Source organism: Cibotium barometz, chromosome 40 (genome assembly GCF_041138505.1).
Source record: "Cibotium barometz isolate CiBa-2024 chromosome 40, ASM4113850v1, whole genome shotgun sequence".
Classification (NCBI taxonomy): Eukaryota; Viridiplantae; Streptophyta; class Polypodiopsida; order Cyatheales; family Cibotiaceae; genus Cibotium; species Cibotium barometz.
The window spans coordinates 15,505,931-15,531,544 of record NC_141085.1 but is presented as its reverse complement, the minus strand read 5'-3'; the positions used below and the strand labels follow the sequence as shown (position 1 = coordinate 15,531,544).

The following is a 25,614-nucleotide window of genomic DNA, read 5'->3' as shown; positions in this document are numbered from 1 at the left end:
GAGATCTCAAAAACCGTGTATCCCTCACACCTGTCAATGTCTTTGAGCGAGCTTTCGTTTACATGGAGAACTATATTATGAATAAATGGTTTGTCACTCTCGGCGTGACGCTCTTGAAGATGATGAGAAGTGGAAAGTACTTCCCTAGTGCACAGTGGATAATTCCAAAAGCTGGCAATGGTATGGACTCTGCTAAAGCTAGAGCTATTTGGAAGTGTCTCAAAACTCCAGATTTGGTTGACATCTCTGATATCAGGAGTCTTCTTCCGAGATCACTACATAGAGGGGGAAGCAGCCAGGTACTTTCTGAATGAAAATCAAGACAAAGACGAGCAAGGTGACCATGGAGATGAGCATTTGCAGCAGCGGCCAACCGACATCTCCATCGATGAGCCTGATGCTCCGTCCAATCCAATCTTCGTTGAAGAAAGTCCACCTGATGTTGACTTGAACGAGGCCTACATCAACTCATCTGAGGAAAGGGCCACTGAATTCCTCAGAGCCGTGAGTGAAGGGAAAGAATTCATATCCGTTCCTCCACGGCATGATCTCAGCGCAGAGGCTTTCCTGTAGTGCAGTCGTTGTGTGTTGTATCTACTTACAGTTTTTCTGCTATGTACAAAAGTTTTCCTCCGCCAATAAAAAATCCTTGCACTTCGTTGCTTTTTCGATGTGTACCGTATAGTGAATTTACGGTTTTCAGTAACACGTAATAATTAATTTCAAAAATAATTAATCGTGTTGCAAATTAATATGCACACTAACAGAATTTCTTAATAATAATCGTGTTAATATGCAGCATCAACAGAATTGTTAATTAAATTGTTAATATGCAGCATCAACAAAATTGTTAATAGGGGTGCACACTTACTATACAACATATAAAAATTGAATATACGACACAATTAAATTCATCGTATCATAATAACTCGACCCGAACTTAGGCGTCCATTTACAGAAAAGATTGGGAGCAACGAGATGGAGGAGATGGAGTCGTCCCTGCAGAGATCTGGGTGGCACCTCAAGCTTCAAGCAGTGCCTGGCATTCTGCAGCACCTCAGCGAGGATCCCACCACGCACGCCCACCCGTACGATGCCCTTGTCACTCAGCTACTGGACACCGACCTCAAAGACGTGGGGTCTCCTTGCCTGCCTGACGCTTCCAGCATCCAACGCATCTCAAGGCTGCAGGGCCCCTTGGTTCTTCAGGTACTAACTCTCTCCCATCAACCCTCACCAAAGCATTAGCATGGGCATGAGGATGGACGTGGGAGATAAAAACGCTGTAGGTATGGAGTTGCAATGGGCAAGGGCAAGGGCAAGGGCATGGGCATGGGCATGGGCATGGGCATGGCCATGAGCATGCCCATGCGTGAGCATAAGATAAGCTTGATCACGTCCCTTGTTTAAAAACAGCTACCTCATCACATGAATCTTATTCCATCGACCCTCATCATACCATGACCATGGTTACCTACATTTCTCATTACAAGCTCCAGCAATTCTCATCATACCATGACCATGTAATTATTGTCCCTACGAGTGCTTCAATGATAGCGTGTTCTGCTGAGATTCGTTTGGTTAGTTTCATTCACCTTACAAACAACCATGGTGAGGTTTCTTTTTTTTGTGACCCGGCTGGCGGCATCTAAGATAGTCTGTAGTGAGCTTTTCATACATTATGTAATAAGAACAACAAATGAAGTTTTGTCAATCAAGGCGATAAGCTAGGAAAATGAGGTTTTTGAAAAAAAGGAGATAAAGTGGCATTTTAGATTTGTGATGCGCGCGTGCGTGCGCACACACACACACACTGTCTTTACACATACATACATACACATGCAGATATGTAGTTTTTCATTTTTTGGATTTTATACCAAGTAGAGTTGATAAATATGATTTGCATCAGGTAGTTTCTGTGAGGAACATCTCCCAGAGTAGTAGCAAGTCACTACTATCAACAGGGCACGAGCAACATGGACGCTTGTTGCGCATTCGTCTTACAGATGGTCACACAGTTGTCTCTGCAATCGAGTACCATTCCATGCCTGCATTTTCCTTAGATATAGCTCCTGGCACAAAGGTACACACTCAATAAGACTTTTTCATAGTTTAAATTCACTTAACTCTTTCTCTTTCTCTATATATATGTATACAAAATATGTACGTGTATGTATGAATGTACATACGTATGTATGCATGTGTGTACATATATATGCACATGCACATGCACATGCACATGCACATGCACATGCATATATATATATATATATATATATATATATATATATATAATTGTATGTATCTATGTATATGTATACAAATATGTACACATACATATAGACACATATATACATATGCACCTACCTACATGCATGCATGCATGCATATATATATGTGTGTGTGTGTGTGCGTGTGCATATATGTGTATGTATAAATATGTATGTATGTATGTATGTATATATATGTATGTATGTATGTATCTCTCTCTCTCTCTCTCTCTATATATATATATATATATGTATATATTTACGCAAACATATGTAAATATATGGCCATATATTTACATATGTTTGCGTAAATACATATATATATATATATATATATATATATATAGAGAGAGAGAGAGAGAGAGAGAGAGAGAGAGGTAAATATATATATATATATATATATATATATATATATATATATATGTACATGTACATGTACATATATATGTACATATATGTGCATGTACATACATGGACATATATATGTACATGTACATACATACATACATACATACATACATATATATATATATATATGTATATGTATATATATATATATGTATATGTGTATATGTATATGTATGTGCACATACATATACATAATACATATACATATATATATATATATATGTATATATATATACACATACATATACATAATACATAATACATATACATACATATATATATATACATATACATATATATATACATATATATATATATGTATATACATACATACACACACATACATGTATGTATGTATGTATGTATATGAATTACACACATACATACATATATACATATATATATGTATGTATATATGTGTATATATATGTATGCATGTAAGCAAACATACATACATATGTATGTATGTATGTGCGTTATCTTGACCTTATAGTAGAAGGTGTAATAAGGATGTTTCTATACATATGTACATACATATGTGTGTATGTATGTGCGTTATCTTGACCTTATAGTAGAAGGTGTAATAAGGATGTTTCTATGGTCATCTATAATTTAGTAGTCAAGCTCTTCTTGGCCCAATAGTAGGTGTAAGGATGTTTGCATGGTCATAGATACACATATAGTTGTGAAGCTCTTCTTGGCCTAATAGTAGGGGCAAGGACCTTTCTAGTGTTGGTTCGATTGTCTTACACAACAATGTTTCGTCTCTGAACTTTACCTACTTGTGTGGGGACTAGTGGGTGTTGAACAAGCTTATTGTCGAGAATAAGTTTTCGTTGTCTTACAGGGATGACTTATTGGATTGGCTTGTAGAGGTTTAGCAAGTTGGATCTGAAATTTGGATACCATCAGGTTTACATATGACATTCAAAAGATAGCTTTTCGGACTTCATTTGGATCCTTGTGATGTCCTTTGGGTCGATGATTGCCCGAGGTACTTTCAACAGGGTTATGTAGTTGTTTTTTTAAATTTGTAATAAATATTTATCATCATATTCTTCGATGACATCCTGGTCTTTCGTAGATCTAAGAACAAACTTGGTAAGCATGTGGAGACGGCTAAACGGGTGATTGAGGTGCTTGAAAGATGAAGTTTTCCGTGATGAAATTACCTTTTTGGGGCATGTTATCTTTGAGGATGGGATCTCTATGAATCTAGAGAAGATTATAAGGCCATTGTTCTTTGGCTGATTCTGGGGAATGTACATGAGCTTCGGGGCTTTCTTGGGCTGATCGTCTTTTATTGACATTTTGTGGAGCACTATATGCGAGAGACCAATCCTTTGACAGATGCCTTGAAGGAGAATCTCGAATATTTTGCTAGACCTTCATTGTGTTGTGTGATGTGAGTGGAGATGGCCTTGGAGCAATGTTGCGGCAACATGGGCATCCTTTTGCCTATGAGAGCTCCGTGGAGCCAAGTTAGGGTTTTCCACACATGATCGGGAGTTGGTCGTGGTGGTGCACGACCTTTGGAGAAGTGGTGGCACTACCTGATTGGTTTGGAATTTCGGAGCAGCATGGGCCATAAGCTGCAAATATATTTGCTCACTCTTTCTCTCCGCCAACTTCATTGTTGGCACTTTCTTTTCCAGTTTACTTGTAAGATTGACCCTCTTCCGGTTCATTTTCTAGGTTGGCTCTCTTCCGTGTAAGGAGAATGTGGTAGCCAATGCTCTTAGTGTGGAAGACCACATCCAGTGGATAGGATGTAAAAGTGAGTATTTTTGTGTCGACGATGAAAGACATGTATGATGATGTCATGTGCAATATATCTAGTGCCACGGCCCACATGGACACTCTTCTTAGTGTCAGTCGCCTTTTGGGCAAAGAAGAGGAGTTGGGCTTACGAAGAAGGAGATCTTGGGCGGCCAGATCCAAGGTCTCCGCGAAACGTTCCACTGCTGAAATGAAACGATGCTGAAATGATTTATTTTGGAACGAAGCGTTTCAACGTGGGGTAGGTGGACGGTGAAATGATGGACCAAAACGATTATATACGTAAATGTGAAGGTACTAGCCGACAAGTATAAGAAGATATTGGCATAATTGTCATGAGTAAACAATGAAGATACAAAAGAGAAGAGAAACGAAGAGATATGATGAGAGAAGGGAAGACAAAGAATTATAAAAGATAAGAGGGACTCGGGTAAAGCACACAATGTAACATGCATTGAGGAAGCGTGTTCATGATTAACGCTAGGCAAAGAAGATTAACGCTAATCCTATGTTTAGCAAAGACATAGAAGAGAAGGAGAGAGAGACCTGATCTATTGTATATTGCCAAAACATGCTATATATACAATGATCTTGCTGATTCACAGCTTCATGATGCATACCAAAGATCCCTGCAACCCTCTACTTGCAATCAGACAAGAGAAGCTCCTGTTGATCCACCACTGTGTCCTTGCTGCCTTGCAGACTCTGACAAATGGATCCTCTTGATCTTTGAATGATGATTCTAATGAATGCCTAATCATCCTATTTATACGAGCTCGTAATCAAGTCGGTTTTGTCTATTTTACCCACAAAACATTTTCCAAAAAGTTATATTTTGTGTCCAAACTATGCCCAAAAGGTGTGCCAACCATTGGGCTATATCTTGGGCACTTCCTAGAGCTTGTAGGGCTGCAAAATCCACTCTAAATCTGCCCATATATTTGCTAATAAGAATATCCATGTCTATGAGTATCGAGATTAACGAATGCACACGACATCCCCTCCTGCTAAGCTTGGAGCACTGGGGTAATCCATACACCTTTGCTTCGATTCCGTTTCGGTCCAATTGAAGATTGCACTTCATATCCATCGTCTCAATCCCCATGCTCTTTGACTTGGTCTTCAAGTTCTCTGGATCTTCTGAAAACTCCTCTAAAACTGTCGAGCTGGTCTTATCCTCCTCCAAATAGGATTTGGAGAGATCCATCTCCTTGGGAGCTATCGGGTTGACCTCATCCTCCTCCAAATAGGATTTGGAAAGATCCATCTGCACGGTGTGGTTCTGGATTGGCTTTTGGCTCTAGCTTTGGGTCTGGTTCTGGTTACACCTCTTTCTGTGATCACGTCTCCCTAGAACTCGTCTTAGAAGCTCTCTTTTCGTTGGGTAAACGCTCTCGGTCATGGGCTGCTTCACAACCCTAGGTGATTTCTTCTTGGCCTTTGTTGATGCTGCCATGAACTGTGCCCATGTCTCCTTGAGTGCCCATCTTTGCTATACAGAAGCTGGCCTTGATGCGCCTCTTCTTGAAGCTCTTCTATGAGTTGTTGCCTAAACCTGGCCCCAGCGATGATTTGTTCATACTGAGCATAGCGTTCTTGTTCCCTTTTGTATCGTTCTTTATCTTCTCGTCCCCAACGACTCTGCAAAGTCTTGAGAAAGTCATCGTCCATTGTCTCTGAACTCATGATATTGTTTTGTTGTTTTTTCTGTTGTAATCAACCCAAAAACCCTAACTCTAGAGTTCTACATGCTTTCTAAACTCCTTAGGATCATGCTAGGTTGAAAACTAGACTTTCTAGCACTATACTATGCTAAAAATGAGCAAAAAGCTGATGCAAAAACACAGATTTAACACAAAAATGCAAACTCTAATTTTGCATGCAAACGCTAAAACGCAAACCCTAATTTCAAAAACCCTAATTCAGCATGCACCAAACATAAGCTAAGGGCTGTCCTAGGATGACCTAAGCTTTGACACCAATGTAACATGCATTGCAGAAGCGTGTTCATGATTAATGGTAGGCAAAGAAGATTAATGCTAATCCTATGTTTAGCAAAGACACAGAAGAGAAGGAGAGAGAGACCTAATCTACTGTATATTGCTAAAACATGCTATAGATACAATGATCTTGCTGATTCACAGCTTCATGATGCATACCAAAGATCCCTGCAACCCTCTACTTGCAATCGGATAAGAGAAGCTCTTGTTGGTCCACCACTGTGTCCTTGTTGCCTTGCAGAGTCTGACAAATAGATCTTCTTGATCTTTGAATGATGATTCTAATGAATGCCTAATGATCATATTTATATGAATTCGTAATAAAGTTGGTTTTGTCTATTTTATCCACAAAACATTATCCAAAAAGTCATATTTTGTGTCCAAACTATGCCCAAAAGGTGTCCCAACCATTGGGCTATGTCTTGGGCACTTCCCGGAGCTTGTAGGGCTACAAAATCCATTCTAAATCTGTCCCTAAATTATCACATGCACTTTGCACTGTAGTGCATGGTGACAAGATGGCTCATCATCATGAGTGCAACATTGTACAGTATTAGTATCCTTTAGGATGATATTTGTCGTACACCGTGACCTCATTGTAATCCTCAGTCCAAGATAAGTCAAGCATGAGCTACGTAGGTCATTCCTCAGCCATAGTGAGTGAGTGAGTCAAGTCCCTTAACCCACTTGAAGAGATTCATTTATGCATGTAGAGTCAGTAGAAGCCTTAGGGCTTGCATCAGCTCATGGTTGCATTTTGTATATCATCCATCCCATAGGCACATATGACCACATAGACCATGGCAGAAGCATCAGAATATTACTCAGTATTATTTTAGTAATTTTCCCATATTTTATAGCATTTAACTGGCATTTTTGCCATATTTATCCATATAGACAAGACATGATGCAGTCGGCGAGCTCTGTAGCTAGCCGACCAGCATCAAAAGTGCATATAAATAGTTCAACATTGCACCCTTCACTCATTCATATCATAATTCAGCCATCAAGCCTTCCAACGCTTGGAGCTAAAACCAGCTTCTGGTAGAAACCAAAGTGCGGTAGACTAGCAGTCACCTATCCAATTATAGTCTAGACAAATAACAAATGAACAGGAGCTAGAATGCTCCAGAACAAAAAGGAAAACGACACCTGTTGGCCCCAAAGCTTGGCACCCCTTTCGGTATTTCTTTATTCAAATTCAATGGAAAGTTTAACTGAGTACAACAAAGCCAGTCAGGGAAAGTAAACCTACATGTCCAATCTGGCAGCCCTCAAGACCTCTTAGCATAGAGGATTCACATACAGATCTGTGTCCCACAAAAGCAACACACCGTGGTTTCCTCTAATCAACCAAGACAATACAACAGGGCAGCCTTGAGCACGCATCTGGCTGTTCCATGTTCATGGCTTCAAACTCAGCCCAAATACAAATCCAGTGTCAATCTCTGTTTCCACCCTTCAAACTGCCATACCCCTCCTCTTACAAAGGGTTAGAAGAAACAACTCTGTAGCAGACATAAGCCAGTGGAAAGAAAGAAAGAAAGATATGTTCAGAGTTTACCAACTGTTATGCGCAGTTTTGCACCAGAGGGATTGACCGTACCAGTTTGTACTTGCAGCCGCCTCAGAACTGTACTTGCAGCTGTCCCTCTTGATGCGCCGCTTGTACCCTGATGATGCGCCGCCTGTACCAGCTGTACAGGACTGAACTGTCCCACTTGTACCTGTCCGTACAGGTTAGCACCTGCAGCACCCTGTACCAGTCTGTATATGATGCACTGCCTGCACAGCAGTCGCTCTCCACAAGAGAGAGAAACAGTCCTGTCAGCCAGCAGTCCTGGCCATGTGCAGTCCAAAGCTGCACTTCTATGCAGTCCAGCCAGCCGCCTAGAGAGAGAAGGAAAACGTGCAGCTGTAGCCAGCCAGTCACAAAGAGGAAAACGTCTGCTCTGCAGCCCCTGTGCACTGCCTGCCCAACCAGCGTACAGTCCAGCCTGTTCTCTGTCCAGCCTTCGTACAGTCCAGCCCGCCTATAAACAGGAGAGAGAGAAAGCGTAAGAACTGCTGCAGCCGACCTGTCTCTTCCATGCAGCCAGCCGACTTCTCTTTCTTCCCCAAAAAGCAAGAGAGAGATGGAGAGGGGAAAGAGGCGTGTACCTCCAAAGATGGCATAGCTCCTCCCCCAAAATTATCCATAAAAAAATATCTAAGGCCCTAAGGCCCTTTTAAGTTTATTAAAACTTATCCCTAGGGGCCACCCAAGGTTAAAACATTATAAATATTAATTCCCTTGGTCTCCCTTCACACTTGGGGATGTCCACACATATTACTATTTGTCCGGGCACCCAAGTATGAATCATGAAATATTTATCTTGCTCACCGACCACCATGCCCACACTTGTGCTGTTTCACTTTCACAGGGTCATGACATACCCCCCTCTTGAAAAATGGCAAGCGTCCTCGATTGCAATCTGGTGATATAGCAAAATATCTAAAGTGAAATGTACAATATGGCAAGATCAGCGTCCCAATCTCTCTAAGCCATGCATATGTAACAACATTCACTGCAAACCAATGGTGTAGTAATAGTCCAAGTTGTATACCACCATGAACCATACACAACCACAACATCCAATGTGACTAGTACACATATATCATAGAAGTCCCATGAACAGATGTACTGTCAGCCATCAGTACCTTCAGGTGAGACAAAAGCTGCACCAAGCGACCTCTAGATGTCATCTGAGCCTATCTGTATCAAGGGAGTGGAGGTGCTACCCCCCTCTTGAGCTTCAAGCAATGCTCTAGACCCATGCTCTGCTGAGCCATAACAAGAGTCGGCTCCAACTCAAAGGCATTGAGATAAAGCTGCAAAACCTGAGGTGAATCTGTTAAGTCACCTTCCTCCATCCACTTCGCATCCATCGGTGAATAGTTCTTGAACTTCACAAGATAGTGACGGGAAACTTTACCTCGTACCTTTCTTTCCTTATGTGCCAGTATCTGCTCTGGAATAAGAACCTCATCAAGTTCCTCAACTTCCGGCTGAGCCTCATCTGATACATCCTCAGGCACATCCCCATGGAAAGGTCTAAGTAGACTCGCATGAAATTCATTGTGAATCCTCCAGTGATCTGGTAGCTTCAAGCGATAGGCCACCTCACCAATCTTTTCCAATACCTGAAAAGGTCCATAATAGCGCATGCTCAACTTAGGGAATAAGCACTCTTTACCCTTCATTTTCTTGAGCCTAGCTTTTTCAAATCGCAAAAGAACCCAATCACCCAATGCAAACTCTAATGCACGTCTGTGACGGTCTGCTGCTTTCTTTTGCTTTTGCTAAGTTTTCTGGAGTGCCAACTTAACTCTCACATAAGCTTCATCCATGTTCTCCACATACTGATCAGCCTCAAAGATCTTATCCTTTGTGTGCAAAATAGGTGGTACCTTCCTCCCTCCTTCCACAATCTCAAAAGGCGCCTTGCCCATCGAGGTATGGACGGTGTTGTTATAAGCAAACTCCACTAAAGGAAGATACTTTTCCCATTGTTGCTTGTGCTCTGACACATAACACTTAAGAAGATCTAACACTGTAGAATTAGCCTCTTCCGATTGACCATCTGTTTGTGGATGAAACGAAGATGAAAACTTGAGAGTTGTACCCATGTTGTCAAACAACCCTCTCCAGAATAAACTCGTCATCCGTGGATCACGGTCACTGATGATAGATGAAGGCAAGCCATGATACTTGAAGATGCTCGCTATGAACAACTTCACCATACGATCAACTTTGATCGTCTTACGCACGGAAATGAAATGAGCCTGCTTACTGAACCTGCATATGATAGTCCAAATGCCATCATTCCCCGTTTGTGTCCTTGGAAGATCAAATATAAAATCCATGGCAATGCTCTCCCATGGTCTATCTGGAATAGGTAAACGTTGAAGTAACCCTGGTGTCTTTTGACAGGCAAACTTCACCTTTTGACATACGATGCATTGCCTAACAAAAGCATGAACATCTCTTCTCAAGGTCGGCCAATAAAAGAAAGTCTCAACTGCTTTTACCGTGGCGTCAATACCTCTATGACATGCATATGGTGGAGCATGACTTTCAATCATATTCTTGAGTCGTAATTGCCTGGTAACACACAATCTACCATGCATCAACAAAAAACCATCCCTGAGAGTATAATGATCATGCCGCTGACCCTCAGACATCTGATCATAGAGCCTTCCAAAATCCTCATCATGGGCATACTGCTCTTTCATCTCATCAAGCTCATGATGATAAGCAAGTGAAACTGCTGAGACCTGTGGCTTGCGTGACAAAGCATCTGCCACAACATTCTTTTTGCCTTCCACATGCACAATCTGGAAGTGGAACATAGACAAAAAATTGGCCCATCGCATATGCTTCTCAGAAAGTTTAGTTTGGGTGAGGAAATAGCGCAAGGTTTGATGATCTGTCTGCACAGTGAAATCAGCCCCAAGCAAATAGTGTTTCCATGTAGAAAGAGCATGAATTATAGCCAACATCTCTTTCTCATAAACCTGCAAATGCTTCTCGGTATTCTGTAATATACGACTCTCATAGGCTATCACATGTCCTTCCTGCATGAGAACTGCCCCAATACTGTTTCCACATGCATCACACTGGACAACAAAAGCGGGATCGGAAGTAAGCTTTTCTTTAAGCTTTTTAAAGGCTGCAATTTCCTGATCAGCCCATCTAAATGGAGTTGCCTTCTTTGTTAAGGCATGAAGGGGCGAAGCAATCTCAGCAAAATACCGTATGTACCGCCTGTAATAGGAACACAATCCCAAAAAGCTGCGTACATCATGCACGGTCCTCAAATCTGGCCAATTGAGAATTGCTTCCACTTTCGAAGGATCCATACGGACTCCATGCTTAGACACAATATGCCCCAAGAAGTGTATCTCTTCCAAGAAGAACTCACTCTTCTTGCCATTAATGACCAGTCTATGCTTCCGGAGTTCTTCAAACACAATGGCCAAATGCTTCCTATGCTCCTCCTCAGTGTGTGAATGCACAATCATATCATCAAAGAATGTGCCCACAAATGCTCTATGAGGCCAGAAAATCCTGTCCATCATCTTGTTAAATGTGGCAGGCGCATTTGTAGACCAAAGGGCATAACTAAGAACTCATATAGCCCAAAAGTGGTCCGAAATGCTGTCTTGTGCACATCCTCGAGTCTAATGCGTATCTGATGATACCCGCTTTTCAAGTCTATCCGACTAAAGACTGTTGAGCCCTGTAAGCGGTCCAATATGTCATCGATCCTTGGAATAGGGAATCGATTCTTGATGGTATTCTTGTTTAGCGCCTTGTAATCTATACACATGCGCCAAGAACCATCTTTCTTTTGTACTAAGAGTACAGGTGAGCAAACGGGTGATGAGCTAGGCTGGATCAACCCTTTATTCAACAACTCTTGTACCTGACTCATAATTTCTTCTTGTTGGGCTGCACTAACACGGTACGGCGGTCTATTTGGTGGAGTACTCCTCGGAATTAGATCAATAGCATGGTCTTCTGGCTCTTCCGGAGGAAGTTCTCCTAGCAATGACTCGGAAAAGCAATCTTGGAACTCATGCAAGAAATCAGTCCTGTCTTTATCTAACATAGACAAATTAGATTTAGACTCATCATCTTTTGCATCCTTTACAAAAATCAAGTATGCGGAAAGATGCTTTTTCATTACTGATGAAATTGCTGAAGCTGATACAATAGGAACAGATTCCCCTTTAAGCTTTACATCCAAAATATGCTCTTTCTCTCTATGAGTCAAAATAATCTTCCTGTTGTATGTATCCACCACCGCATGTACTCTATGGCACCATGGCATACCCAACAAAACATCACATCCATCAAGTGGCATGATGAAGAACTTCTCACTGTCCACATAACCCTGCACATGAAGCCTGAGCTTCCCAATAATAGGAGTAACGGGTTCTGCATACCTAGGACAAGCCATATTAGCCTCATACAAAGGCCCCATCTCCTCTGCACGGATCCCCAATCGGCCAGCCAAATCTGGTGAAATAAAGTTGGCTCTAGCACCTGTGTCAAAGAAAATCAAGGCATTTTGATCTCTCACTTTGCCCCATGCCCTGCACAACTCAGTTTCTTCACCACCTAGCTGTTCCCCAACAAGATCAGGAACTAACCCTGCAGAAGGTTTTGATTTCTTAGACTTGGGCTCCCCTTTAGTGTCAGAGTCCTTTTGGGACTTACGCTTGGGACAGTTAAAAGACATATGTCCCTCCTCTGTACATTAAAAGCACTTCCGAGCATCCATCAAAGCTTGTCGCTCCTCAGGAGTTCTCTTGGGCATTGGTAACTTCTTATACCGCTTCTCTGTAGACCCTTTTGCATCACGCGAAGCATGCCCTGACTTTTCTGATCTCTTGCTTGAGCTTTTACTTCCTTTAAATCCAGATGAGACCCCAGTGAGTAATGCATTTGCTGTCATAGCATTCTCTATCATCTACGACATATTTGTTACTCGAGTTTTTATGCAATAGTCACGCACTTCCTTGGGCAGCCCACAACAATACTTCTCCACCTGCTCAGACAAAGGCACTGCACGATAGGAAGTAACTGGGAGTAAAGCTTCCCAAAACTTCTTATTATAATCCTCAAGATTTTCACACTTTGATGCATCCAACTTGTGCCATGCTGTCATTACATCCACCTCAAAAGTAGATGTGAGCCATACGGAAGAGAACACCTGCTTAAACTGTATCCAATTAGATGGTGCTATGCCCTGTAAAAGAAGAGTGGACCACCACTGCAATGCATTGTCCTTGAGAAAAGTCGCAGCTTTTCTCACCTTAGAGATTCCGTGTAATTACCACCAGAAAAAGCAGCGTCAAATTGCTGTAAAAAGGTAAGTGCCTTTAGCTTATCTTTGGCCCCACTGAACGTGTCAAATTTCATTGCAGCTCCCCCTTCCTTATAATCCTTCGCCTTACCCATAGGCGTTAGATTATCGTAAGGAAGTGGCTTCACAAGATTGCTACCCCCCCCCCCCCCCCCCCCCCGCGGCATTCATGTCCATCATAGGATCAACATTGCCAGTCCCCACACCTGGCATTCCATACATTCGAGCCATGTTTCCAAACGTACCACTATGCATACCGGGCTGCATGCCCCCATACACGTTTCCTTGCATTCTGGACTGCATACCACCATACATATTCCCTTGCATACCAGGCTGAAAACTAGCTCCAAAATTCCCTGGAATACCCATGCCTCCCTGAGGATAACCCCCAATCATGGATTGGAACACAGAGCCACCACCAAAATAGCCTGGATGCATAGACTGTTGTGGAATAGATGGCTGTCCGAAAAAGGAACTCTGTGAGTTTGCACCAAAAGTGTTTTGCATGTTCGGAAACTGTCCAAAAGATGGATCCTGTGGGAAGGCACCACTATTGCCCTGAGGTGGGTTCTTTGAACGCACTTTCTTCTTCTTCTTTTCAGGCTCAGTACGGGATCTCATAAATTCAGCAAACTTCTCACTTTGAGTGAGCTGCATGGTTGTGTGTCGATTATCGTGCACTCAACAAGCTGACTATCAAGAGCAGATTCCCGATGCCTCGAATTGACTATATTCTCGAGAGGCTGAATGGAGCAAAGGTGTTCTCCAAACTGGATTTAAAGAGTGGGTACCACCAGGTACGGATTGTAGAGGGGGACATCCCCAAGACAGCCTTCCGTACAGAACGGGCCCACTATGAATTTGTGGTCATGCCATTTGGTTTGACGAACGTCCCAGCTACATTTAATTGCATGATGATGCGTATTTTCCGGGAGTTGATTGGAGAGTGTGTGTTCATATTTATGGACGACATACTCATATTTTCAGCTACAGTTGAGCAGCATGACATTGATGTGGAGAAAGTCCTTAAGTTGCTGGAACGCAACGAGCTCTATGTCAATGAAAAGAAGTCAGAATTTTATCTGTTCCAGGTACATTACTTGGGATATATAATTAGTGCTGAAGGCATTCGACTTGATCCGGCTAAGGTGGCCGAGATTGTTAACTGGGAAGTACCTCAGACAACTTATGACATGAGATCATTTGTGGGTATATGCCAGGCATATTCCACCCACATTGACAAGTTTTCTGATCTCTCGGCAGATCTCACCGATCTGCTAAAGGGAGTGAAAACAAGAAGGCAAAAGATTCGAATGACTCCACGAGCGTTGGAGGCATTCCAGAACCTCAAGGTGGCTTTATCAGAAGCGCCTTGTTTAGCCCTTGCCTCGTGGGACGAACCATTTCAAGTGATCACTGATGCGAGTAACATCGCAATTGGAGGTGTATTGCAACAGAATGGTCATCCAGTAGCTTACATGTCTCGTAAGTTATTGCCCGCCGAAAAGAACTACTCAGTCTATGATCGTGAACTCCTAGCAGTTATACAGGCCTTGAAACATTGGAAACATTTCCTGTATGGCCTGACTTCGAGGTTCGCACTGACCATCAGGCATCGCGCTGGATTCAGACGATGCCAAGTGCACAGTGGAGTGATCGACAACACCGCTGGAGTTAGATATTCCAGCAGTTCGGTGGTATGATTGAGTACCTTCGAGGAAAGGCCAATCCAATGGCCGATGCTTTAAGCAGAAAGGGACAAGTATCTACGATTCAGACCACTAGACTTGACCTTGTTGGTACAGGACTAGAGGACATGAAGCACACGTACGCGGATTCCGAGGAATTCGGTACTCAGTGGGAACAGGCATTGGATGCCACAGGACCATGCCATTTTCTGATACGCGATGGTTGGCTTTTCTACAAAGGCCGACTATGTGTCATGAAGTCATTCAGGGCAGCTCTTCTCCATGATGCCCACGACGCCATTACATGTGGTCATAGGGGCATGAATTCGACTCTGGAGAAATTAGAACGGCAATACTATTGGCCAAAGATGAGGCGTGATGTGTTTACATATGTACAACGCTGTGACATTTGTCAAAAGGTGAAAGCTCCTCGTGGAAAGAAGATATGGTTGTTACAGCCCTTGTCAATTCCTGAGGGTCCTTTCCAAGACATTTCGATGGACCAGTCCAAGTAAGCGTAATACGCAGTGCTTAACTATTGTTGATAGGTTTAGCAAATTTGTTATGCTTATTCCTTGCAGGGCCAATGTGACCGCCGAGGATGTTGCCCAGCTATTCATTCGGCATTGGTACCCGATTGGCGGGATTCCTAGAACCATAGTGTCAGACCGAGATGCCAAGTTTACCAGTCATTTTTGGAGGGCATTGTTTGATAATTTTGGTACTAAGTTGAATTTTTCCAATGCATTCCACCCACAGACAGATGGCCAGACAGAGATATACAACCAGTTGGCCTTTGATGTGCTGAAGTGTTATGTCCACGATTAGCAAGGTAAGTGGGAATCGTTTTTGCCTTTAGTTCAAGCTGTTTTGAATGACTCTTTTTCTTCAGCTATTGGCAGGACTCCATATGAGGCAGCGTTTGGAAGACCCTTCCAGTCGTTGTTAACCAGGACTTCGTCTTCAGTAGCGGAGGCGAACAGAGTGACGGAGTCTTACCAAGCGATCCTAGAGTCAGTTAAAGACAGATTGGCTAAAGCGCAAGAGGCCTACACTCGACAGGTCAATAAAGACCGAAGGTATATGAAGTTTTCGGAAGGAGATTGGGTTTATCTTTGGATTATGAAGCAAAGACTGAAACAGGTGGACAAGCGATGCCCAAAGTTGTCTTTCAGGAGCTTCGGACCTTTCCCCATCCGGAAAAAGATTAATGAGGTGTCTATGCAGTTAAAGCTACCTCCGAGTTGGACTATGCACGATGTATTTCATGTCAGTTGGTTAAAGCCATATGCAGGTCCATCCCCTTCAGAGGTCAAAGACGAAGCGGAACCAGACATTGTGGATGAAGCAGAAGTAATGGTTCCAGAACAGATCCTTCTGCACCGTTTCAAGCATGGCTCAAGCCGAAGACTACGACAGTTCCTCACGAAGTTTCAGGACCGAGGAACTCATGAAGCGGTATGGCTCGACAAAGAGTTCTTTGAAGACTATCCGGCATTATTGACGGATTATTTGGAGGCTATGCAGCTTCCGTCAAGTTAAGCAGAAGGGGATGTCACGTGCATCCCGCACTTGGATGCCACGTAGACATTTCTGTACAGAAGGTGCAGGACCTGGGATGGTGAACTGGTCCCATGTGAGCCCAGTTCGAGACGAGTGAGCCAGGGATCCATCTCAGTCGTCCGAGGTCAGGTGTGCGTTGTCTTGCACATGAGTCCAAGGTCAGATGTGCACTGTCTTGCACATGAAACAGTGCCAGTCCGCGCTGTGAGTCTCCCTCTAGAATGATGTCAGTGATTCTGTGTATCTGGTATGGTACCGGATGCCAGATCACTGAGTAGATTATGTTTAGGACAAGGGGCCAGCCCATAGGGCTACCCCGGAGCTTAGTATAGGCATGGGAATGGTGTGAAACCATCCCCATGTGGGCCAGTAAGGCCCAGGCTGGACCCACCAGCCATGGAAGGGCTGTAGGACAATCCTAAGGCAAGAATTAGGCTATTTTCAGGAGGTTACAGCCTTCATAGGGCTGTAGGGCAAGTATGGGGCAGCCCATACAGGCTGCCCAGCCCTGGGATTGTGGACAAAAGGTGTGCCCAGCCCTTCAGAAGCAGGCGCCTGATGACCAGCCAGCCAAGAAGTGATGCGCAGGATTTATGGGAATTTTTTCAGCATTTAATGGGATTTTTCAGCATTAAATGCTGAATATCCCGTCGTGGGACATTTCTGGACTGGCCGACTGCCTTTAATGCTGGCCGACTGCTCCTGATGGGAAGTATAAATAGTGGAGGCCAAAATCCCATTCTTCATCTCATTTTTCACCAAGTGCTCAAGCAAACCAAGGGGCCAAGACAGCCAAGGGCTTGCTAACGCAAAGGGGTGAAGGATTCAGGTCAAGGGCAGGATTTTCCAGCCAAGAAAAGGTCAAGTTTTCTGTATTTGCTTTTCAGATTTACATCATTCTAATAATGCAAATACACCATCCGTGGTGGGGGCCCTACAGAGGGTAATTGGGACCCAATACTGTGTCCTCTCCATCTCCCCCTTCTCTCTCTATTTTCTGCACATCTCCTTTCAGTTTGTGCGTTACTTTCCGTCACGAAAAGAGTGCTGATTTCTGAGTTTTGAAGTTCTGAGTTTTGAAGTACCGATCCTTCTCCGAAGCTTCCGCATATTACAATTTTTTTTCAGCAATGGCTTTTCTCGAGACAACCACAAGCTCACCCCCTTAAGAAAGTTGATGATGTGTCCCGGCAACGGAACCTTAAAACCGGCCTCTAGTAGAAACCAAAGTGCGGTAGACTAGCAGTCACCTATCCAATTATAGTCCAGACAAATAACAAATGAACATGAGCTAGAATGCTCCAGAACAAAAAGGAAAACGACACCTGTTGGCTCCAAAGCTTGGCGCCCTTTTCGGTATTTCTTTATTCAAATTCAATGGAAAGTTTAACTGAGTACAACAAAGCCAGTCAGGGAAAGTAAACCTGCATGTCCAATCTGGCAGCCCTCAAGACCTCTTAGCATAGAGGATTCACATACAGATCTGTGTCCCACAAAAGCAACACACCGTGGTTTCCTCTAATCAACCAAGACAATACAACAGGGCAGCCTTGAGCACACATGTGGCTGTTCCATGTTCATGGCTTCAAACTCAGCCCAAATACGAATCCACTGTCCAATCTTTGTTTTCACCCTTCAAACTGCCATACCCCTCCTCTCACAAAGGGTCAGAAGAAACAACTCTGTAGCAAACATAAGCCAGTGGAAAGAAAGAAAGAAAGATATGTTCAGAGTTTGACAACTGTTATGCGTAGTTCTGCACCGAAGGGATTGACCGTACCAGTCTGTACTTGCAGCTGCCTCATAACTGTACTTGCAGCTGTCTCTTTTGATGCGCCGCTTGTACCCTGATGATGCGCCGCCTGTACCAGCTGTACAGGACTGAACTGTCCCGCCTGTACCTGCTGGACAGGACTGCAGTACCTGCCTGTACCTGTCCGTACAGGTCAGCACCTGCAGCACCCTGTACCAGTCTGTAAATGATGCACTGCCTGCACAGCAGTCACCCTCCACAAGAGAGAGAAACAATCCTATCAGCTAGCAGTCCTGGCCACGTGCAGTCCAAAGCTGCACTTCAATGCAATCCAGCCAGCCGCCTAGAGAGAGAAGGAAAACGTGTAGCTGTAGCCGGCCAGTTACAAAGAGGAAAACGTGTGCTCTGCAGCCCCTGTGCACTGCCTGCCCAACCAGCGTACAGTCCAGCCTGTTCTCTGTCCAGCCTTCGTACAGTCCAGCCCGCCTATAAAAAGGAGAGAGAGAAAGCGTAAGAACTTCTGCAGCCCGACCTGTCTCTTCCACGTAGCCAGCCGACTTCTCTTTCTTCCCCAAAAAGCAAGAGAGAGATGGAGAGGGGAAAGAGGCGTGTACCTCCAAAGATGGCATAGCTCCTCCCCCAAAATTATCCATAAAAAAATATCTAAGGCCCTAAGGCCCTTTTAAGTTTATTAAAACTTATCCCTAGGGGCCACTTATGCCTAGGGGCCACTCAAGGTTAAAACATTATAAATATTAATTCCCTTGGTCCCCCTTCATGCCCACACTCGTGGTGTTTTACTTTCACAGGGTCATAACAGGAGCCTTCAGCACAAGGAGCAAAGCGATTGAAGCAATCAGCACCTCAGCCCTCAACGTTTCATCCATAAGCACCTAGGAGCATCAACGCATGAGCATTTAGTCTTCATCAACCCAAACGCATCAGCATATAGCATTCAGCCTTCAGATCACCTTGCGTTTTGTGCATAGGAGCAGTTTTCAGCATTCCTATCTTCATCGTTTTGCTACAGCACTTTGGTGAAGGTAAAATTCAGCATTCATATTCATTTCAGCATTCATTCACAGCCTAGAAACAGTCCCAATCAGCCCCTATCTCAGCCTCAGATTTGTAGCCTTCCCTCGTTCCATTGGGAAGAGTGCATAGGCTGGAGATTGGTCATCATTGGTGCTTCTACAGCCGTGTACAGTTCAGCCCGACTCTTGGTCCTATGAGATTTTGCGTTTGGCTTATCGTCAGTCCACAGTCAGTCAAAGTAATAAAGCAAATACTATTCCGGTAACGGGATAGGGGACCCTTCAGTGGGTAATTCAGGACCCCATATGGTGTACAGTTTCTATCTCTCTCTCTCAAATCTTTTAAAGTTTGAAGTGGATTGCTAAACTCGCGAAACTCAAGATACAGAAGGCGGTGTTAGACTTGTGTGACATGTTACATTGGTATCAGATCCAGCTTGTCCACACACATCGCATCCTAGCGTGAGGGCATCCTTGGTCAGATTGCGTTCCGGCACGACCACTGACTTCAGCATCATGTCTACAGAGGAGAGTACACACCAGTCAGAAGAAGTCTCCCTTGAAGGAGACCTTGCTCTTCTGGCTACCGCAGACACCATAGCTCTACTTAGGGCTCAGAATCAGCTTCTCATGGAGCATCTCCAACTCTTGGAGGCAACAACAACACAACCTCCTCCGCCTCTAGTAACTGACTACATCTCCCTCTTCTTTCAGATGGAACAGCAAAGAAGAGAAGACGAGGTTCGACGGAGAAGAAAAAGCAAAAGCTGAAGCAAGAAAGCAACAAGAAAAAACAGATAGACGGGACTATGAGGAAGCCTAACGTAGGATCGAAGAAGATCGGCGTTAGGCTGAACTCGCCGCTCGGGAGCACCAACGAGAGCTTGATCGAGAACGTATGTTACTCGAGCACCAAAGGGAAAAGGAGGCCATGCACCTTAGATATCAACACCTCTCTCCAGTTTTCCCAACCTTAGGTGCTAGCAGCCAGCAGCCCGCGACATCGACTACTGTCATTCGAACTCAACCAAATTTCAGTAAGTATGATGGTAAGTATGATTATTTAGCAGTTAATCAGTTCATTCATCAATTTACTGCTCATTTTCCATTAGCTAGGATTACAGATCCTCAGGATAGAGTCCACGTAGCGGCTCCCCACCTTACGGGTGAGGCAGTCACTTGGTGGCAGCATTGGTCTAGTCTTCATACAGACCAGACCACAGGTGTCACAACTTTTAGCTGGGATACGTTTGTCCATAACCTAAAGACCAGATTTCTCCCTCCCCAGTATATGACTAGCCTGGCATATGAGTTCTATGGACTCAGACATCTCCGGTTCACAGTTCGCAACTTTGAACCCGGTACCTATGATCGGGCTTTGACTCTGGCTTGAAATGAAGAAATGAAGATGAACAGAGGCAAGTCTAAGTAGTCGTCACAGTCCAGTACCAAACCCCGGCAGCAGCAATCGACTGCGTAGCTAAGGAAAGGTAATGCATCTTCTAAAGATGCTAAGAAGGACGACAGTAATAGCTCTAGTTCAGGGGGTAAGAAGGATAAGGAATCCAAGCCTAAGAAAACCCCCGAGGAAAAGGCTAAAGCAAGCATTACTGGAGGTTATCTTCCTCCAGAAATACCAGTCAGAAAACAGATGTTTTTTCTGTCATACCATTGGGCATGGTAAGAAGGATTGCCACAAATGGCAAGCGGAGCAAGCCTCCAAAGCTCCTTCTGCCACTGTTGCCACAGCATCTCCAGCTCCTTCAGCCCCGCCTACCACCACAAATGCAGTTCAGCTTTTACCTTCTATGCATCTTATGCCATCCGTGGTATTTGATGCTAAGTAGGAGGGTGAGAGCGATGCTGCACAGAAAAGCCTCATCCAAGCTTATGGCTCTACCAAGGGTCGATAGTTTGTAGTCCTATTTGACATGGGCATTTCTGAGGACGCCATCTCTCCCTAGTTGGCTAACAAGATGAGCTACACATTAGTGCCATATCATTTGGATGTGGACATGTTCACACCTGGTCTCCGCACCCACGTATCTCAGAAGGCACAGTAGTTTGCCTTTGAAGTTCAAAAGGCCTCATTCCAACGAGATTTCATTGTCTTGCCTCTTCTAGGGTGTGATATGATCTTAGGAATCCAGTGGTTTCGTCAATATGAGCCTATTCTCGATTGGGGGCAGAACACTTTTACTATATGTAAAGGTTTTCTTGAGCCCGTCATGATTCGTGGGGATAGAAGCATTCTTGGCATATCATTGATTTCGCACCTCCAAGCCCGACGAGCTATCCGTAAGGGAGCGAAAGGGGCACTACTTTATGTTTGTGCTCAGACAGCCTCTACCTCATCGGTAGCAACTATCTCATCTTAAGTCCCATAGTTAAGACCTCCCGCATTTTCGAAGTTGACATTCCAAAAATAGCTTTCCGGACAGAGTGTGGTCTACGAGTTTGTAGCCACGCCTTTTGGGCTTACCAATGCACCTGTAACCTTCCATAAAATGATGTCTAGGATTTTCGCAGTCCTCATTGGGAAGTGTGTCCACCGGATCCCGTAACAGTCAATGTTTTACCATTGTGGATCGCTTCAGTAAGTTCTGCATGCAAGCATACGGCCACAGTTGAGGATGTAGCCTGTCTTTTTCTCAAACATTGGTATCCCATTTGTGGTTTGCCTAGCACCATCACCTCAGACAGAGATTCCAAGTTTACGTCGCATTTTTGAGGGCATTATTCGAAAACTTTGGAACCAAGTTACAATTGTCTAGTGCATTCTATCCACAGATAGACGGCAAGACATAAATCTATAACCAGTTGGCCTTTGATATTCTCAAGTCATATTGTCATGACCAGCAGTCCAAATGGGAACATTATCTTACGAGATTGGTGTCTCCATCTCTTGAGGCTAATAAAACAACGGAAGCATTTTCTGAAATCATTGAGTTAGTTAAGGACCACTTGACCAAAGCACAGGAAGCTTATAGAAGCAGACAAGCAAATAAGTCTAGACGAGATGTCCACTTCAAGAAAGGGGATTGGGTCTCTGTGTGCATCATGAAACACAGATTGAAATAAGTGGGCAAACGTTGTCCCAAGCTTTCTTTCTGTAGTTTTGGACCTTTTCCAATAGTTAAAAAGATTAGTGATGTCTCCATGAAGTTGAAGTTTCCTAACAATTGGACGATGCATGATGTTTTCCATGTTTCTTGGCTAAAACCATATGTTGGACCAGAAGTGTTTGATGTTTTAGATGAACAGCAGCCAGACGTGGTAGATGAAGCAGAAGTCATTGAGCCTGAGCAGATTTTTCTTCATCGTTGGAAGCATGGTTCCGGTCGAGGAATAGGTCAGTTCTATACGAAATTCCGAGATCGAGGTACCCACAAAGCCGTTTGGCTAGACGAGGAGTTCTTTCAAGAGTATCCCCAGTTATTGGCGGACTACTTGGAAGCCATAAACCTGTTGCCAAGCTAAGCAGGAGGGAATGTCATATGCACTCTCTGCACTATAGTGTATGGTGACAAGATGGCTCATCATCATCATCAGTGCAACATTGTACAATATTAGTACCCTTCAAGATGATATTTGTCTTACGCCGTGACCCCATTGTAATCCTCCGTCCAGGATAAGTCAGGCACGAGCTACGTAGGTCATTCCTCAGCCATAGTGAGTGAGTGAGTCAGTCAAGTCCCTTAACCCACTTGAAGAGATTCATTCATGCATGTAGAGTTAGTAGAAGCCTTAGGGTTTGCATCAGCTCATGGTTGCATTTTGCATATCTCCATTCCATAGGCACATAAGACCACATAGACCATGGCAGAAGCATCAGAATATTACTCAATATCATTCCAGTATTTTTCATATTTTATAGCATTTAACTGGCATTTTTGCCATTTTATCCATTTAGACAAGACATGATGGAGTCGGCTAGCTCTGTAGCAAGTCGACCAGCATCAAAAGTGCATATAAATACTTTAGCATTGCATCCTTCACTCATTCATATCATAATTCAGCCATCAAGCCTTCAACGCTTGGAGGCTTCAGCACAAGGAGCATAAGCGATTGAAGCAATCAGCACCTCAGCCCTCAGCGTTTCATCCATCAGCACCTAGGAGCATCAATGCATGCGCATTCAGCCTTCATCAACCCAAATGCATCAGCATACAGCATTCAGCCTTCAGATCACCTTGCATTTTTTCCATAGGAGCAATTTTCAGCATTCCTATCTTCATCGTTTTGCTACTTCACTTTGGTGAAGGTAAAATTCAGCATTCATTCACAGCCTAGAAATAGTCCCAATCAGCCCCTACCTCAGTCTCAGATTTGCAGCCTTCCCTCATTCCATTGGGAAGAGTGCATAGGCTTGAGATTGGTCATCATTGGTGCTTCTACAGTCGTGTACAGTTCAGCCCGACTCTTGGTCCTGCGAGATCTTGCGTTTGGCTTATCGTCAGTCCACAGTCACTCTCTTCAAAGTAATAAAGCAAATACTATTCTGGTAATGAAATAGGGGATCCTTCAGTGGGTAATTCGGGACCCCATATGGTGTACAGTTTCTATCTCTCTCTCTCTCAAAGTGGTGGGTTGAGTTTTGGTGGTAGTTTAGGGACAGTGGAAGACTTACTGGTTATTGTGGGGGGTGTGAGAATACCCTTTGTGGAAGCAATTGGTGGGGGAAGAGGATCAGAGTCGATGCATTCCCTGTCCCAGAGGATCATTGTTACCGTGCCCTGGGGAACCTTGAGGGTAGCTGTGTTGTCTACTGAGTTAATTGTACTTGTAGCGTTATGGACCCAGCGGATGATTGCTTCTTTTGTTTCACTTGTGGGAACCACATAATACTTACACGCCAATGGGTTAGCTACAGTATGTACAGTTTGTGTAAAAGACCCAAGGTTTTGTATACGTTGTCTTAAAGTTTGAAGTCATAAAAGTGGATTGCTAAACTCGCGAAACTCAAGATACAGAAGGGGATGTGAGACTTGTGTGACAGGATCCTTAATTACGAATACTTCCGCTGCATGTTACATAAATCTGTCCCTATATTTGCGAATGAGAATATCCATGTCTATGAGCATCGGGATTAATGGATGCACATGACACACAAAATCACAACTTTTCTTCCCACATGAAACGACTTGGTTTCATTGGTGCACATAAAACGTTTCAACACTGAAACGTGAAACGAGTTTCAAAGCCACTGAAACGAGTTTCATGGTGACCATGGCCATATCATAGTTGCAAAGAAACATGTTTCATTCATTTTTTATGAAACGAAACGTCTCTTTCGAATGAAATGCTCATCTCTTAGGTTGGTTGTGTTGATTTGTGCCTTTTTTCTTCAATTAAGAAAAAAGGGATTTTGAAATTTAGGGATTTTCATTCCAGGGTACCAATCTTGCCCTGCCTTTGTCAAGATGCTTTGTACTAGGGATGCACGTGGGCTCATGTCACTCTTGTATCTATGGTGGTTTAGGCACCCAAAAGTGAAAATGTAATTTTTGCGGGGTTTGTTCAGAACGTCCCCTAATCCGTGTTAAGGTCCATTTCTTAGGTTTAACTGAGGAAGGCATTGGTGCATGCAAATTGGTGTATGCAAACATTAAAACCGAGCTACAAGAATGAAAAAGATAGGAATTGGCAGGACACGGTTGTGGGCCTTTGCTTGAGGATATTGATGCTAGTGAGGATACAAGTGATGCATCAAAGAGAACACGGTTGGGCTCAAAGGAGGATGCACAGAGCCAAGCAGGATTCGGGAGTGCTGGTAGTTCCACTTCCACAACAACACGAAGCCCTTTGCATGTAGGACCTAGAGCCTCTCTAAAGAGAGCAAGCATGCAAAAGCTGGCAATTAATGATGCAACTAGAGAACTCAGTAGGCTTTTCATCCAGTGAGCTTTGTCTTTTCACAATGTGCACACCCCATGATGGAAAAAGGCCATGAGGGTAATCCGTTGCATTGGGTGTGAGTGGGAGGGACCCTCCTATGAGACCTTGCGTATTAAAGGGCTCAGAAGAGAGCAACAAGCAGTGGAGGTGGAGATGGAGCCATTAAAAGCTACTTGGACTAAGTATATTTGCACATTGTTATCTGATGGGCGGTTAGATATACGCAAGAGGAATGTGTACAAAGTTTTGATGTCCTCTTGCAAGATTACTATTTTTTTGCGTGCCATGGATGCATCAGTGCCTGGGA

General features: G+C 43.7%; 1 protein-coding gene across 1 annotated transcript in view; it reads left to right on the top strand.

The window, feature by feature from the left end:
* Window positions 1-926: 926 nt before the first annotated feature.
* LOC147615240 (tudor domain protein (DUF1767)) overlaps window positions 927-25,614 on the top strand; it is a 55,426-nt gene continuing 30,738 nt past the window's right edge. The window contains exons 1-2 of the mRNA XM_086779297.1: window positions 927-1,209; window positions 1,910-2,083. Coding sequence (XP_086635423.1) covers window positions 979-1,209; window positions 1,910-2,083 — 405 coding nt within the window. The 5' untranslated portion in view covers window positions 927-978. The remainder of the gene's footprint in view (window positions 1,210-1,909; window positions 2,084-25,614) is intronic.